At 35.0% G+C, this 14,679-nt stretch overlaps 4 protein-coding genes across 4 annotated transcripts; 3 read left to right on the forward strand and 1 right to left on the reverse strand.

The window, feature by feature from the left end:
* Nucleotides 1–200: 200 nt before the first annotated feature.
* LOC141612853 (putative F-box/FBD/LRR-repeat protein At5g22670) lies at nucleotides 201–1,469 on the forward strand. The gene has a single exon (XM_074431603.1). It carries the CDS (start codon nucleotides 201–203, stop codon nucleotides 1,467–1,469), a length of 1,269 nt encoding a protein of 422 aa, XP_074287704.1.
* A 669-nt stretch (nucleotides 1,470–2,138) lies between these two features.
* On the forward strand, nucleotides 2,139–3,449 carry LOC141612854 (FBD-associated F-box protein At5g22730-like). Its single transcript, XM_074431604.1, has one exon. The coding sequence runs from the start codon at nucleotides 2,139–2,141 to the stop codon at nucleotides 3,447–3,449; it is 1,311 nt and encodes a 436-aa protein (XP_074287705.1).
* Nucleotides 3,450–5,089: 1,640 nt separating this feature from the next.
* On the forward strand, nucleotides 5,090–6,166 carry LOC141612855 (F-box/kelch-repeat protein At3g23880-like). The gene has a single exon (XM_074431605.1). The coding sequence runs from the start codon at nucleotides 5,090–5,092 to the stop codon at nucleotides 6,164–6,166; it is 1,077 nt and encodes a 358-aa protein (XP_074287706.1).
* Nucleotides 6,167–10,387: 4,221 nt separating this feature from the next.
* Nucleotides 10,388–12,597, reverse strand: LOC141612856 (uncharacterized). Its single transcript, XM_074431606.1, has 9 exons — nucleotides 12,557–12,597; nucleotides 12,012–12,142; nucleotides 11,846–11,927; nucleotides 11,624–11,756; nucleotides 11,414–11,529; nucleotides 11,153–11,273; nucleotides 10,788–10,970; nucleotides 10,642–10,701; nucleotides 10,388–10,552 (listed from the first exon to the last, which is right to left on the reverse strand). The coding sequence occupies exons 1-9, from the start codon at nucleotides 12,595–12,597 to the stop codon at nucleotides 10,388–10,390; spliced, it is 1,032 nt and encodes a 343-aa protein (XP_074287707.1).
* Between the last annotated feature and the right edge of the window lie 2,082 nt (nucleotides 12,598–14,679).

Genomic DNA, 14,679 nt, shown 5'->3' on the forward strand with positions numbered 1-14,679 from the left:
CGCGGTAAATTCTCTTATGTTTGATGATCAATTGAATTGGAATGAAGAGAAAATGAAGTCATTAAAATAAATAAAAGGGGTATAATGGTCATTTACGTCCATAAAAGAGTAAAACTCGTCCATGAATGAGCGCCACCCTACTGTAATACATACCTTGCCTGTTACTTCTAAATCTCCAATATAAGCATAGCCGATTAACAATGGAACAAAACCCTAGCCGATTAACAACAATGGAACAACACCATAGATGGAGCTCCCTTCCGGACGACATCGTCTTCAAAATTATCTCCCACCTTGACCTTCCTATAGATTTCGTCATAACCATTTCAACATCTATTTTCAGCATCAACGAGCTATACACAAGTAACCGAACTGCATACAACGTTAATGAGCCTTATTGCTGGACCGTCTTCGATAACCTCTTCACCTTATTCGCCACACCCCTAATCGACACTTTTTATCTTAATCTTCGCGCTAGCTTCTATGAACAGCCTCTTTGTTGCCCTATCATCGATACATGGGCTCGTCGACTAAGTTCCTGTAATATCCGACACTTCACGGTCAATAATTTCGGTGGTTTTGGATTATGTGATCTGGTGTTTCCACCACGCATTTTTCAAATGCATTCGTTGGTGTCACTTAAATTATATTTCTATTTCAAAGAGATTTCTTGGAGTGATAAACTTTCCATGATTCTTCTTCCGAACCTCAAGAAACTTATTCTAGTTTCGTCGAATGATGGACTTCTGGAAGAGTTAATAAGTCGTTGCCCGTCACTTGAAGACTTAACCTTGACCCTTATTCGTCTTAGTCGTGATCCTCAGAAAAATTCGATATCAATCACAAGCAAGAAATTAAAGCGATTATATATTAATCAACGTTATAGGTCGTCGTCTATCTTTAAGGTTATTCTCGATGCTCCAATATTAGAGCATTATAGATATGTTGTTGGTTCCATATTATCGATGCAGATGTTGGATTCGATTTTGAATGTCAAGTCGCTTGCACTACTCCGTACCGAAGATTATTGTCCCCTGAAGTTTTACAATAGTCCTAAGAAGACCGTCTTCCCAAATTTGAGTCATCTTACATTATCTTTGCCTTTTGAAGTATATCAAAAAATATTTGACGAACAATTTCTCTGTTGTCCCAATTTGAAGGTTCTTAAGTTACATCTTTCTGGCCATACGAACATGATTTTGAATGAAGATGTGAAATTCGTGCTAGTTGAACAAGTGAAGCGCTTAGAGATGTATATGAATGACTACCGATTTAGCAAACAAACGGTGAATCTAGTGACATGGTTGCTAAGAAGTGCCAAGGTTTTGGAGAAGCTTGTTTTAAGTTCACATGGCCCCTTTTATTATGATAAGTCGGCAAAATCTCAATTTTACCAAAATTTATTCGAGTGCGTAGAGAGCACATCGCGTTGTCAAATTGAATTTTTAGGAGACTATAAGCTAGATTGATTCTTTGTTATGTTTTTTTTAGGCATGAATGAAGTTTTTCTGTTTGATTTTAGTCGTGTAAGTTTCTTAACTTGGTTTAAAAGTGAGAGGAATAACGGTGTGGAATGAAATGTGTACACAAGTATTATTATAAGCAGGTTCGCAAATAATTTGTCATATATCATCTCAATGCTACATGAAAAACAGAAACAAGAACACAAACATATACGTATATCATTAAGACATGGACTTTGTCTAAATGATAACAATAAACTTTAAAACATGAATGAGCCCCCTGGTAGTCAAGTCGTTTTCCACAAAGAATTAAAGTTTTCATCATATGAAATTAAACGAGGGTGATTCATTATAAAGATATTGTGTGGAGTCGAACACAAGATGTTAGGAATAGAAGGATACATATGATAACCATTGAGGCAGTGTAAATTTGATGGTATAATAGCGCGATAACAAAATTATATGGAACACTACTAAACTTGGCCATATATTGGGTCCCTTAAAACTAGGGGCCCTGTGCAGTTGCACGGGTTGACCATCCTTGGGCCGGCCCTGGGACCGGTATAAGTGATTTGCATTCACGCTTTTACGAATATATATTAAGGGTTTAGAAAAAAGAAAAAAAATCAAGAAGCAATCAAGCATAGGCGATTAGGGTTTAGGCACTACACAACAATGGGAAAAAACCCTTTGTTCACCAAAAAGAGAAAAACAATGAAAGAAAACCCTAGTAACCTGGCCGTGGCACGATGGATCTACCTTCCGAACGACATCCTCGTCGACATATTCAACCGTCTTGGCCTTTGTCCAACTACTTCCGTCACTTTTTCGGCCACTACGTTCGACATTAAACTCGGGGAATATGATCTGTATGATACGCCCCTCCTTTGGAATATCCTTGACAACATCTTCACTATATTCGCTAATTTACCCTTACTCAAAACCTTTAGTCTTCAACTTCCCAATACTTCTTTATATGTAATAAAACCTTCTTCTTGGAATGTTATAGCCTCATGGGCTCGTCGACTACGTCAACATAACCTTCAACACTTCGAGGTTAAATCATATCGTAGTTGTGTACCATATGGTGGTTATTATCGAGTGAACATACCAAGTGCTTTCCGAATTAATTCGTTGGTATCGCTTGACTTGAACTTGTCTATGTACGAGTTTCTTTGGTGCATTCCTAATTCAATTGATCTTCCTAATTTGAAGAAACTTAGTCTAATTTTGGCCGATTATACAAATTTAGGAATTCTAATACGTTCTTGCCCGTCGCTTAGAGATTTGAACTTCACCATTCATAAGGTTCAAAAGGCTAACAAGGATTCGATACAAATCTCGAGTAAGCGTTTAAAGCGACTGAATGTATGTCTATATGGATCGTCGTCTATCCTTGAACTTATAATAATTGATGCTCCGAAATTGAAGCACTTGAACTTCTCCTCTGATCGCTTATCTTGTGATGAATTAATATTTGATTCGATCACCCATGTCAAGTCGCTTACTCTCCTTTACTCGTCACCTTTGCTTCACAATTACCCTACAAGGACAAAGACGACAATCTTCCCTAATATGACTCGTCTTACATTGGCTTTGGGTAATTTTAAAAAATTAGAAGATTTGAGTTCAATGCTACATTGTCCCAATCTCGAGGAACTCGTGTTGGAAGTTACTAGTTTTTATGGGATGGATATTCCTCAAAAGCCTAAAGTTAACCCTTTCGAACATTTGAAGCGATTAGATTTGGAAATAAAGGCGATTAGACTTGACGGAGAATTGTTGGAGCTAGCAGCATATATACTAAGAAGTGCGCCAGTTTTGGAGAAGCTGATACTGTATGCTAGGTCTTCATACATCCATTCAAATAACTCCCTCCCGGAAGACGAGTTCTATCGATCTTTATACAAGTATCCAAGGATTTCCTCTCACTGCCAAATCCAACTTTCGGGAGCATATGGGTCTCCCACTTGTTCAAGGGATTGATTATATGTCCGTTTTTTGTTTTGGGCGATTTTGATGCTGACGAGGTTTGAAACCAGGTCATGAGTACCAACTCTCATGACTTTATCAACTAAACTAGGTTACATCTGCGTGCAAAACCTATAGTAGTACGTATACGCGATTCTTTGCGTCTATCTTTGGTGAAGTGCATAGTTAATTTCTTTCTTATATGACTTGTTTTTCTCTATTTGTTTTTTTTCATCTAATGGTCCTTCTTTAGTTCATAGGTTCATACCGTAATGTAGTTCGCACAAGATCTTGATTCTATATATACTTAATCGCCTTAATAAAGCTATGTACATTTGAGCAATTCAATTGCAACATGCATGCACGTTTTATCAAAAGTCAAACCATCCGGAGAAAAGTAGCAACTAACGTGAGAGTATGTTATCATTGTGAGTTTGTGACAATAGGACCCGGCAAAGAACCCCATAAATAATTATTGTTAATAGAACATCTAATATCTTTATATAAGTAACATTTCGAAAAATAGATCAAAGGAAAATCACAAGAAAATTAGATCAATTTAAAATGGCGTTTTTAAATAAAAGAGGAAGGATAATACTAAGTGTCTTGGTGTTTGCGACAATTCTTTTCGTTCATTTGGTTGAAGGACATCCAAAATATAGTCCAGAAGTTGCAGTTAGAAGAAGCGTCGGAAATGTCCGTCAAGGTAGTCTATACCGTCGTGTCATGAAAACGACGACCATACCGAGGAACTCCAAGAAAAAGCAAGAATCAAACAAATACAAAACCGCAGGCTATGCCTCTACTATTTCTCCACCTTCTTGTGTCTTCATGCTTTCGGTTCTATTCTTCGTATCTTCTCTTATTATTCGGGTTTAGTTGATTACTATTATTTCCTATTCTATTTAATTAGCTTCTCTCCTCAACCCAGTTCCTATTACTATTTCTTATTCTTATTTTAATTACTTTTAAAAGATAAGTTAAAATGTCGCAAATTACATAAAATGTTGCAATTTACATACATTCAACGGGTCTAACATGTCAAATACCTTTAACATAATTCTAATAAATTACGGTTGTATATTATCTGGTATTCATATCTAATATTTATCAATTATTCAAATCTCCAAATATGAACTATTTATATTGTCACGGTATTGAACACTTAATCACGCTCAATTATATGTTCATGTATTTAATGATAACGCCTGCTATTACGACCTGTGCATTTTTTGCACGGGTATACCGTACGTACATCCTGTCGTTATTTCAAAATATGTAAACATGTCAGTTTTTTTTTTACTAATGATATACGAGTATAATTTAACTTTTATTTCATTTATTATTATTCCAATTATTACTTTAGTGGACTTGATTGCGTGACGATTTGAATAAGATAGCTTGTAATGTGATACCTTGTCATTTTGCCAACGATGCCTTGGAAGTTAGTTGGTTGTCAATAATGTTAACGTCTTCCCTATTATAATCAACCCATCTCTTCTCTTCTAACTAACATCTAATTAAACTCGTTTATTTACACATCTTTGTACTAATTACAACAAGGTCAACGACCATCTATAATCATACTAGTAAGTCTCCTATAAAACGAGTTTACTGGTGATTACTGATTAATCAACCATTCCAAACCCGTTCTAATGACGCGTCTTCCTGATCACCTGATATTAGAAAATATACTACCAAGACTTCCGGTAAGATCTCTATTTCGCTTCAAGTCTGTTTGTAAGGATTGGTTATACGCCATTTCGAGCCATGATTTTGCAAAATCGCACCTTAGATATTCATCTCATCGCCCTCATAAGTTTCTCTTGCTAGCAAATGATTCAGAAAGATGTAATTATGTGTTCAACTTGTTATCCTACGACGAAATTCAACACGATTTAAAACATGTAATACTTCCCCTACACATTGATAATAATGGTGTAGGCAGGGTTATAGATATAGTTGGTTCATGTGACGGGCTTGTATGCTTGTACCGCGAATTAAACCAACATCGTACCTTCTATCTTTGGAACCCTGCTATTCGACAAAGTCGAGAAATTGACCAAATTGTTGAACTTGAAGAAATCGAACCCTTTATGTTCACGGCAGCTTATGGGTTCGGTCATGGATCATACACTGATGACTACAAGATTGTTGCCATTTTTACGAGTTATAGTAATGATTTCAATACTCATTTATACGTATATTCGTCGCACACTGGAAAATGGCGAAGAATAGCGTGTGTTTTAGATAATAATCGTGTGTCAACAATAGGAATTCATAAGGCTGTTTTGATCGATAACATTGTGTACTGGCCTCTTAGAATTCGCGATCAAGGAGGTCAAGAAAATCGCGTTGTTGGATTTAATTTAGATGACGAACAATTGGAGGTACACCTATGGATGAGCTGGTTGCTTGAAGAGAGTGAAGCCAACCTGCCTTTGTTTGGTATACAAGGTTGCTTGTCATTGTGTCGTTACGTAGATAATACTGGCTTCGATGTTTGGATGTTGAAAGATCGAAATGATTGGAATTCATGGGAGAAATTGTTCTATGTTAATGCTGGGTATGTCGATTTCATTCACTTCTCAAAGAATGGAAAGTGTTTGGTACACCATTTGAAGGAGCTCAAGGTGGTCGATCAAGGTCAGGACACTAATTTGGGTGGACATTACGATGGTCATTTATGGGACGTGGAAGATTATACTGAGAGTTTCGTCTGGCCTTTCTGAAGAGGAATAATCGAGCAAGTCGAAACGTCTAGAGCTGTTTTAAGAAGCGTGGGAATTTTCGATTTTAGTCGCTTATGTATATACTAGTTTAGAACCCGTGCAAAATTGCACGGGTATGTATAAATCAATCAATATATATATATAAAAGAGGCTTTTTTCAGGCAATTCTAGAGACTCCAACTTTTTTAAAACACGATTTTTATTTTTAATAGTAAACTCAGCTGAAGATAATTATTTTGAGCTAATCAAATAAGAGATATAGTAAATTACAAAAAAGATTGAGTTTTATTTTTGATTCCTAGATAAGATAAATCTCCAAAGAGTCATATACATAAATTATTTTACAATTTAAATATTGTATATATATTGATATAATAATTTAGATATTTGGGATGCTAATAATTACCCGTTGCTATAATTCTAGAGGCCGGCTTTCAAGTTCAACTAATTCTCCTAATGAAAACAAAGGTTCTTCTTCTCTAGAATTCTATTCTAGAGCAAACTAAGCCAATACTATAGTATAAATATATACAAACTAAAAACGTCATGTATTATTGAGCTACATGTTCTACTCTTAATTGTTTTTCTATTTGTAATCCGAGTATTGTCTAATTTTCGTCCCCTGCATCTCGTCTTCAACCTGCAATCACCACCAGCACCAGCCCCTCTTCACACCTGCAAATCCAACCCACAACACCGCTGCTCCTTGCTTCAACATCAACATCGTCGTTGCGTCCTCTGTCCAAACTCAACCTTTCGCCACCATCTATGATCACTAAGAAAACGAATTAAAAAGGAACAAAAGGAATTACCGGGTAATTAACTGACGATAAATGGTAATCGAGGGAGTTGATGGGTTACTATCTACAACTGGGTGTTTAGCCGATGCGGTTGTCCCTGTACTTTCGCTGTAGTGGTTGATGCCGTTGTCCGTGTAGTCGTGTACTGTTGATACATCATAATCGCTAATGCTTCAATAATAATAGTAATAATAAGGGGAGGGGGATTTATATCTCGAAAAAGAAGAAAAGTAACGCCTGAAACAAAACCAACAATCATTACCACAACGGTGACAAATATATGAGATGGCAATTTCCAGTTCAGATAAAAATTGTTCTTGCATCGAAGTTTGTTCTTGCACCTTTAAAATCCACAAGCCCCTGATCTTCAATTCTTCATTATTGTGATATACGAACAATACATCCATTAAAGGGTTATAAGCTATGTGACACATAAAGCAGTTATAAAATTAACTTTGAAAATAATAGACAGCTACTCCTAACTCCCATTGATAAACTCAAAGATACATCTCAAAATTAGTAATTACTAATGTTTTTCAACAATAAATTCTAAATAAATTAATTACGAATTCATTGCTTCCTTTCAAATCCTATTTTTTTTTAAATAGGGTTTGGTGTGTATTACTGTGAAAATAAACACCCCATATTTATTGTGAGGCCACATTATACACCTCAAAGACTCTAACAGAGCACATGACTTTGATGTAAGGTTTGTTAGACCACTCAAACGGGCTGGATAGGTCGGCTGGTGAGGCGGTTCATACATGTTAAACTCGAATACGGGTCAGACTAAATATATATGGGTGGGCTTATACGGGTCACGGGTTGAAAAAGTTACATTTTCCAGATGCAAAAAAAACTACATTTGTACAAAATCACGGTTCATACATGTTAAACTCATTAGTTATTTATTCTACGAAGAGAAACTTACATTTTCCAGATGCAAAAAAAAACTACATTTGTACAAGCTCACTTACAAACAGAACACTATTTAGTTACTCGTGCATGGCGATTATAACTTTTATATACACAAATCATAAAAAAAAATGTTAATTTATTTGTATATACTCATATTCTTAAAAAATTATTTCAATATATTTGTATATACTCACATTCTCACGAGAAAACTAACGTTAAGAAAGTAAACATAGCTTCTCAATTGCGAAGATACAATTAGAGACGAATCAATATTATAACCCGTACAACGTACGGGCACAAAATCTAGTACATTATATATTTTGGTGAATAAATATTATTTGATAAAATTATAATTTCTTTGTATCATATTAGTTTATTTTGTAATCCGTATGAAGTATGTTATACATCATACATTAATAAGTGAAATGGGACAAAAAAAAAGCATTATATAATCAAGAGTAAAAAATCGGAATCGAAAAATAAACCGACCGAGATAGCAAAAAAAAAAATAAGAGGCATATTCGGAAATCGGAAAAAAAAAACATTTTCATCCTCACAGTTAGGGCTGAGCATCGGTCCAAGACCGGACCGGACCGGACCGGACCAAACCGGACCGGACCGAAGACCGAAAATAATTTTTTTGTGGACCGAAGACCGGACCTAAAACTTCGGTCTTGGACCGGACCAAACCCGAAATATTCGGTCCGGTCCGGTCTTAGACCGAAATGGACCTAGAACTAATTCTTTCACTATTTCGTGTATGATAATTACATTTAAGTTTCACTAAATTAAATGTCGATGAATAATTAGACCATTGTTTTTGAGAAAAAAATACTCAATATTAATTTATAATGTCTTGGTAAGATAAAATGGTAATTTAGTTTATAATATTCTAATGATAGCCTTTGGAAACATAAAATTCGGTCCATTTGGTCCGGACCTAAAATATCCGGGTTTGGTCCGGACCGGACCGAAGACCGAAAACTCAAAAAATGAGGACCGAGGACCGGACCTAAAAAATTCGGTCCGGGTTTGGTCCAGACCAAATGGTCCGGTCCGGTCCATTTTTCCGGTCCGGACCTAAACTTGCTCACCCCTACTCACAGTCATATTACATTCCAAAAAGAAATGAAAGCTCTCATTTTTCTCTCTCTCCACAACCAGTTCATCTTCCTTCTTTTCATTTCATCAAAAGAAGATCGATCCACACAAAAACAACCTTAGATTCGATTGTCATCTTTTCAAATCAAATTAAGGAGTTGTTAATTACAACTGTGCATGTTCGCTTCTTGAGATATCGAGTGCTTGATCGAATTTGGCAATAGGGAAAGGGCCAAATTGATATTGTTTCCTCACATATTTTATTTTTACTGGGAAGCTGATAAAATGTGAGTTTTTTTTTTTGTTCCAAAGATTTGATTTTTTTACCGTTTTAATTTCATTTTCCCCTTTTATTAACTGGGTTTTGGACCAATCTTGCTGATTTTTGTTCTTGGGTACTACGGAGTATTAATTTTGTTTAGTTTTATTGCTTCAAATTTTTCCACCACATTGTTGAAAGTTCAATTACTGTTCCAGTTGGTCATACTTAAGACCGTCTTTACTTAAGACCTCTCAAACCGCCTTTTATTCTACGTCTATTTTAATCGGGGTGAGAGCCGTCTTAAGTTAATATGGTTTTAATAAGAATTGTAGTTATTTATGAGCAAATTAGCTATGATTAATTATGATATTTTCTCATGGTTTTTTTGAGCAGATTGCCTCCCTTGAAATTCACAAAGAAAGCTTGCAAGACGTAGAAGAGCAACTACGTTTTTTTGTTCACATTCTGAAAGGAGCTAGCATAAATGGTCATCTTTCTCTACTGGGAGAATCGTTTTCTGTGTGGATATGGAGAGTGATTGAAGTCCTGGTAAGAGAGGTCTTTTTTGTGTGTGTGCATGTCAATGTATCCATCCTGCCAAATTATCAGTTTGCACTTTGTCGTTGCATTTTGGTTATTGTTCATATCTTGATGCTTAGATGTTGTCTTTTCATATGCATGGCTTGTAGTCGCTAATTTTGTGGTGTTTATTGCGGTTCCAAAGGTTAAAGCTTTAATATACTTGCAACATTAGTGAATTTTTTAATTGTTTTTAACTATGTAGACGGTCCAACCACCCTTCTTCGAGAACGCAATAACTTTTTAACCGAGAAAAACGATTCCAGTTCTCAATTTATCACAATTATAAATGGAAAGAAGGTATGTTACGGATATAATTGAATAAGGAGATTTTTATGTACAGTATTCGTATTCGTATAATATACTTGTTCATGTCATTATATTTACACGGGCATATTCGTATTCGTATAATATACTTATGTTAAATTAAGCATAAGAATAGAAACCTTATTCTCACAGGTGTATCAAAACCAAACCAAAATAACATCGTAAGAGTTTGACAATCGTGAAAAATATGAAAGTAGATCACTAAAATAAGTCGTAATATTTGTCGAAATAGGTTTAGGTTGACTTTGAGATGAACTCAGCCTGATCTGGAGCATGTTTCTTTGTGGTGCTTAACTGTGCATCATCTTCAAATTCATATGCATCTAGTGAACGCTTTGTCGGCGTGATGGTCATTGAGCTTGTGACGGACTCATCCTCAACAATACTTTGGATTGACTCCTGAGACATAAATGCTGATTAGAATAATCGAACTGATATCCTATTAATCAAAATGGTTCCTGTAATTTCTATTGAAAATGAATTATCACCTTTCCTTTAGTATTCTGAACTACGCTCTCTTCTCGAGAATCCACTTCCAAGCAGTCTTTCTGTCGTATTTAAAGAAATCAAATATGCTACAATTTTTAACTTATTTCAAAGTAAAGTATCAAAGTTTCTGAGAGCATATACAAACTTGTGATGTTGTGCAAGTTTCAAGGTATTTCAGGATTAGATCCTTGTCCTGAGAAAGTTTATTGACACCATATGATTTCCAACCATTGTTAAAGTTATACTTTTCATCAACCTTGACTTTGAATATGAATTTTCTGTTAAGTAATACATCAAGTTCACTTGGATGTGCATTTGGATCCTCTTGCTGTCATTAGAGAATGTTTATGATAAATGTAGAAGCCTCATTAATCAATGTTATGATTGTTTGTGCATGAGCACTATTGCTTGTTTGGAGTTTGTTTGGAATACATACAATCAGATTGATTAAAACAGAAACAAAGTAATACTCTACTGTTAAAAGTATAAAAGATTAGGTATGATGCATACCTTAAGTTGGTTATCTCGTAGTTGCTTTGCTGATTGCTTGATCAAATCGGTAGCTTGAGTATAAAATAGTATGAAGGTTGCGTTTCCGGTATGATCGGCAACTTTGACTCTGACTTTATACCTACATAAGGAGTTATTTAGGACATTTTCGAAGAGCATAGATTATGAAGAAAATAAATTACATTTACTTCAGCGTCTCAAATTTAATGTACCTGAGAATGACATATTTTTGCATATCCTTCACATTTGCCAGTACATAACCATTTCTCTTTATCATCTAACTCCAGTGTCGATTTACATTTTTTGCAGCTCTCAATGTACCACATGAATTCTGTGTCAATTGCTGTTATGGTGGCCAAGGTAACAAAAAATCCCTCCTACATAAAACAGAATAACACAGTAGTGTATCAATAAGTTATTATTACTAATAATAATACAAACTTGGTTATGTTTAATAGTTATTTGGTATACCTCTTGGATCTCTCTAATTTCATCAATTGTCCGTCTGGTAGGTAAATCTAGAAGTTCATTAGCGACTGATTCACAGTAGCTTGTAAAAATTGTTGAGCTCGATGATGAAGATTTCAGACCAACTTCTATCTTTCTGGAAATTTGGTAAGCATGATATATCTCAGTCATGATATGTTGTTATTAATATGATTTTAGTGAAAAATATTATGTTAAGAAAAAAACCTTTTTATGAAATTGCGAACTTCGTGTATTTCAGCATCCAATAATAATATCTTCGAACAAAGTGAATTAGATACGTTTGAATCTGCATCGACAATGAGTGTTAGTACAAAAGTATTTTTAATGCTAAAATCTATATACACACAAGTTTGAAAAATATTCAAAGTACCTTGAAAAGTTTTTATCTTGGCATAACGGATTATAACAATGGGACGGTGTTCATATTTGTCAAACTCGGTTGTGGAGCTTGCCATTTGGTCAGCTAACTTTTCCCAAAGTGTCAGAATCAGTTTTTGACCCCTGTAACAGAATATGTTAGTAATTTTCGAATAATTATTTGTGGTCATATTAATAACAATGATCAGGAATAGGAATAACGACATCACTTGTGGGACTAAAAATAGTTTTTGCAGTAAAAACTATTTTATATGGATGTTTGGTTATTCGATACTCCCCTGTGTTTTAGCTGACACTAAAATTGGTAATGAAACAAAGGTCACCTTCTTTCACCAAAGACTTATATTTGAAGAATAGTCTTTTGGCTATAGTGGCTTGAATTTCAGTACCCTGTAAATTTATACATATTAACAATAGTTATTGAGTTAATTGATTAGGTAACTATGATATGATACATGCATATTAATAGTTGATAATTATAACTTGTATTACATGTGAGTCCCTGATTATGAAATCGAGATCTCAGATCTCCCCAACCTTGCTTCCAGGAGTATATTATACGTCCCTGGATACGCCATGATTCTTTGGCTTGGGTTATGTCTTTAATCATGTCGTGAGTTGTATCAGCCATTATTATTTTTGCTTGAGTAATTTTTTGTTCTAATCAATTGTAACGTGTAGTCCTATTTATAAGTTATTTGTAATATATCTCAATCGGTATGGTTGAAATTATGAAAATATAATCTTTGCTTTAGTTGCAATGTTTTTCATTCAGAATTAAGGAAACAAATATTTGTTCCCTTGTTATTTTATCTCATGAGGATGTCGCAATATTGAACGATATATTCTTTCAGATCAGTCGCAATATTAGGTAGGCTATAATTCTTGTAAATGATATGCTAATATGGGAAAATAAATCAAGGATATGCAAAGAAATAACCATTGCGACTGATTTGTTTGTATTAAAGAGCATACTCAGGATATGCAAAGAAATAACCAACCATTGCGATTGATTGATTTCTCAAAGATTAGTTGGCCCCCCTTTTTTTTGCAGTGTTTGATTGATTAATCAAATATATCTTTCTTATTTTTTTCTGCAGTGAATCGCTTGATTATAAGGATTATGGAAAGATTTCATAGTTGAATGGGTTGGAAAAGGATAAAGGATTTCCAAGAAGATAGCTTGCGTTTTTTAGAGTGTGTATATTGTTTAAAATGATACCAAAAATTTATTATGAAAGAATATCCAAATATTTCTTTCTAATGGTTAGTTACTTGTGGTTTTTAGTGTGTATATTGTTTAAAATAATGTCAAATATTTCCAAAGATTTATTTCCTCAAAAGATTCCTTGATTGTTTACTGGGTTGGAAAAACAAAACGAACTGGCTGTTATTGGGCGTGTAAATAAATGGGCTAAAATGATGCCCAATCTAGTGATAGTTAGGCGGGAAAAGTAAAAATGAGATTGATTGTGAGGCTGACACGTGTCAAATATAATGGATGGTGGTTCCTCTATTATACTTTTATATAGATATAGATACTAGTGCCAAAAGACAGGAAATTGTTTCGATGTTATTTACCAAGCCCTATAAAAATATCGTTTGTAATTTACGGGTTTGTATATGAGTATATAACATATAGAGATCGAAGAATATACATATTGCTATAAATAAAAATTCACATTTATTTTAAGCCATATCTCCCTTTAAACTCGTCTAACATCTAGGTGCGGCCGAGTAGCCGTTTCCCTTGGTCCAACTTTCGTCACCAAGTGACTTACATGAAAGTGACAAAAGTTCAAGCATCACCATTGCATAGTAAAAGTAACGAAGGCAATGAATCACATGATCGATCATTACATAGTAGAAGTAGAACAAACCCGTTCGTGATGTACTAGACCATTTTCTAACGGTCATCAAATCGTCAATAGTAGCAAGTCTCTCTTGTGCTGCGAGCAAGGCAATGAAACAATGCTTGGGTACACCAATAATATTTGAAAACCAATTTTCTTTGTCCTTTGGTCATATTGCATAAGAAGTCCTAGCAAATGTTACTTATTATATGGAGTAGAGCTGGATATCGGTGAGGGTTGGCCGCCTAGCCCACACTAGGTGAGCCCGTTAACATGCTCACTCCTCCCCCATCCCTGGCCGTACTGTGGGTCGACCTGACTCATTCTTAGCCCACACTACACAGTCCGCAGTATGAAGTCAGACAATATTTCAGGAAGATGATGCTGCCACCTTTGCTCAGCTGCCACCGTCGTCTTCTAGAAGCTTCCACTGACACCTCGTGCACAGCTGTATAGTTGACTCATTGTAACCGCCTTTGACTTAGAGTTAGTTAGAAATTCTTGTATATAAACCTTGCTTGTAACAGAATTCTTTAAGTTAATACAATCATTACATTCTATTTACTCTTTCTTCTTACAATTCTCTCAAACAAATATCTAGATATTTCTTCTTTCATTAAGCTTACAAACACCATTAATGGCGTCCTCAAGCTCCTTCAATGGAGGTTTTACTCAATACTCTGTCCAATTTCACATGGTATCAGAGCAGGAATAGCCTGTTTCTGCTTACCTTCTCATTTCTTCCGCAAATACTCTGATTTTAGCTTATTTTTCTTGTTACTCATTGTTTTTAATTCAATTTTCTCT

The sequence above is a fragment of the Silene latifolia genome, chromosome 11 (assembly GCF_048544455.1).
Source record: "Silene latifolia isolate original U9 population chromosome 11, ASM4854445v1, whole genome shotgun sequence".
Taxonomy (NCBI): Eukaryota; Viridiplantae; Streptophyta; class Magnoliopsida; order Caryophyllales; family Caryophyllaceae; genus Silene; species Silene latifolia.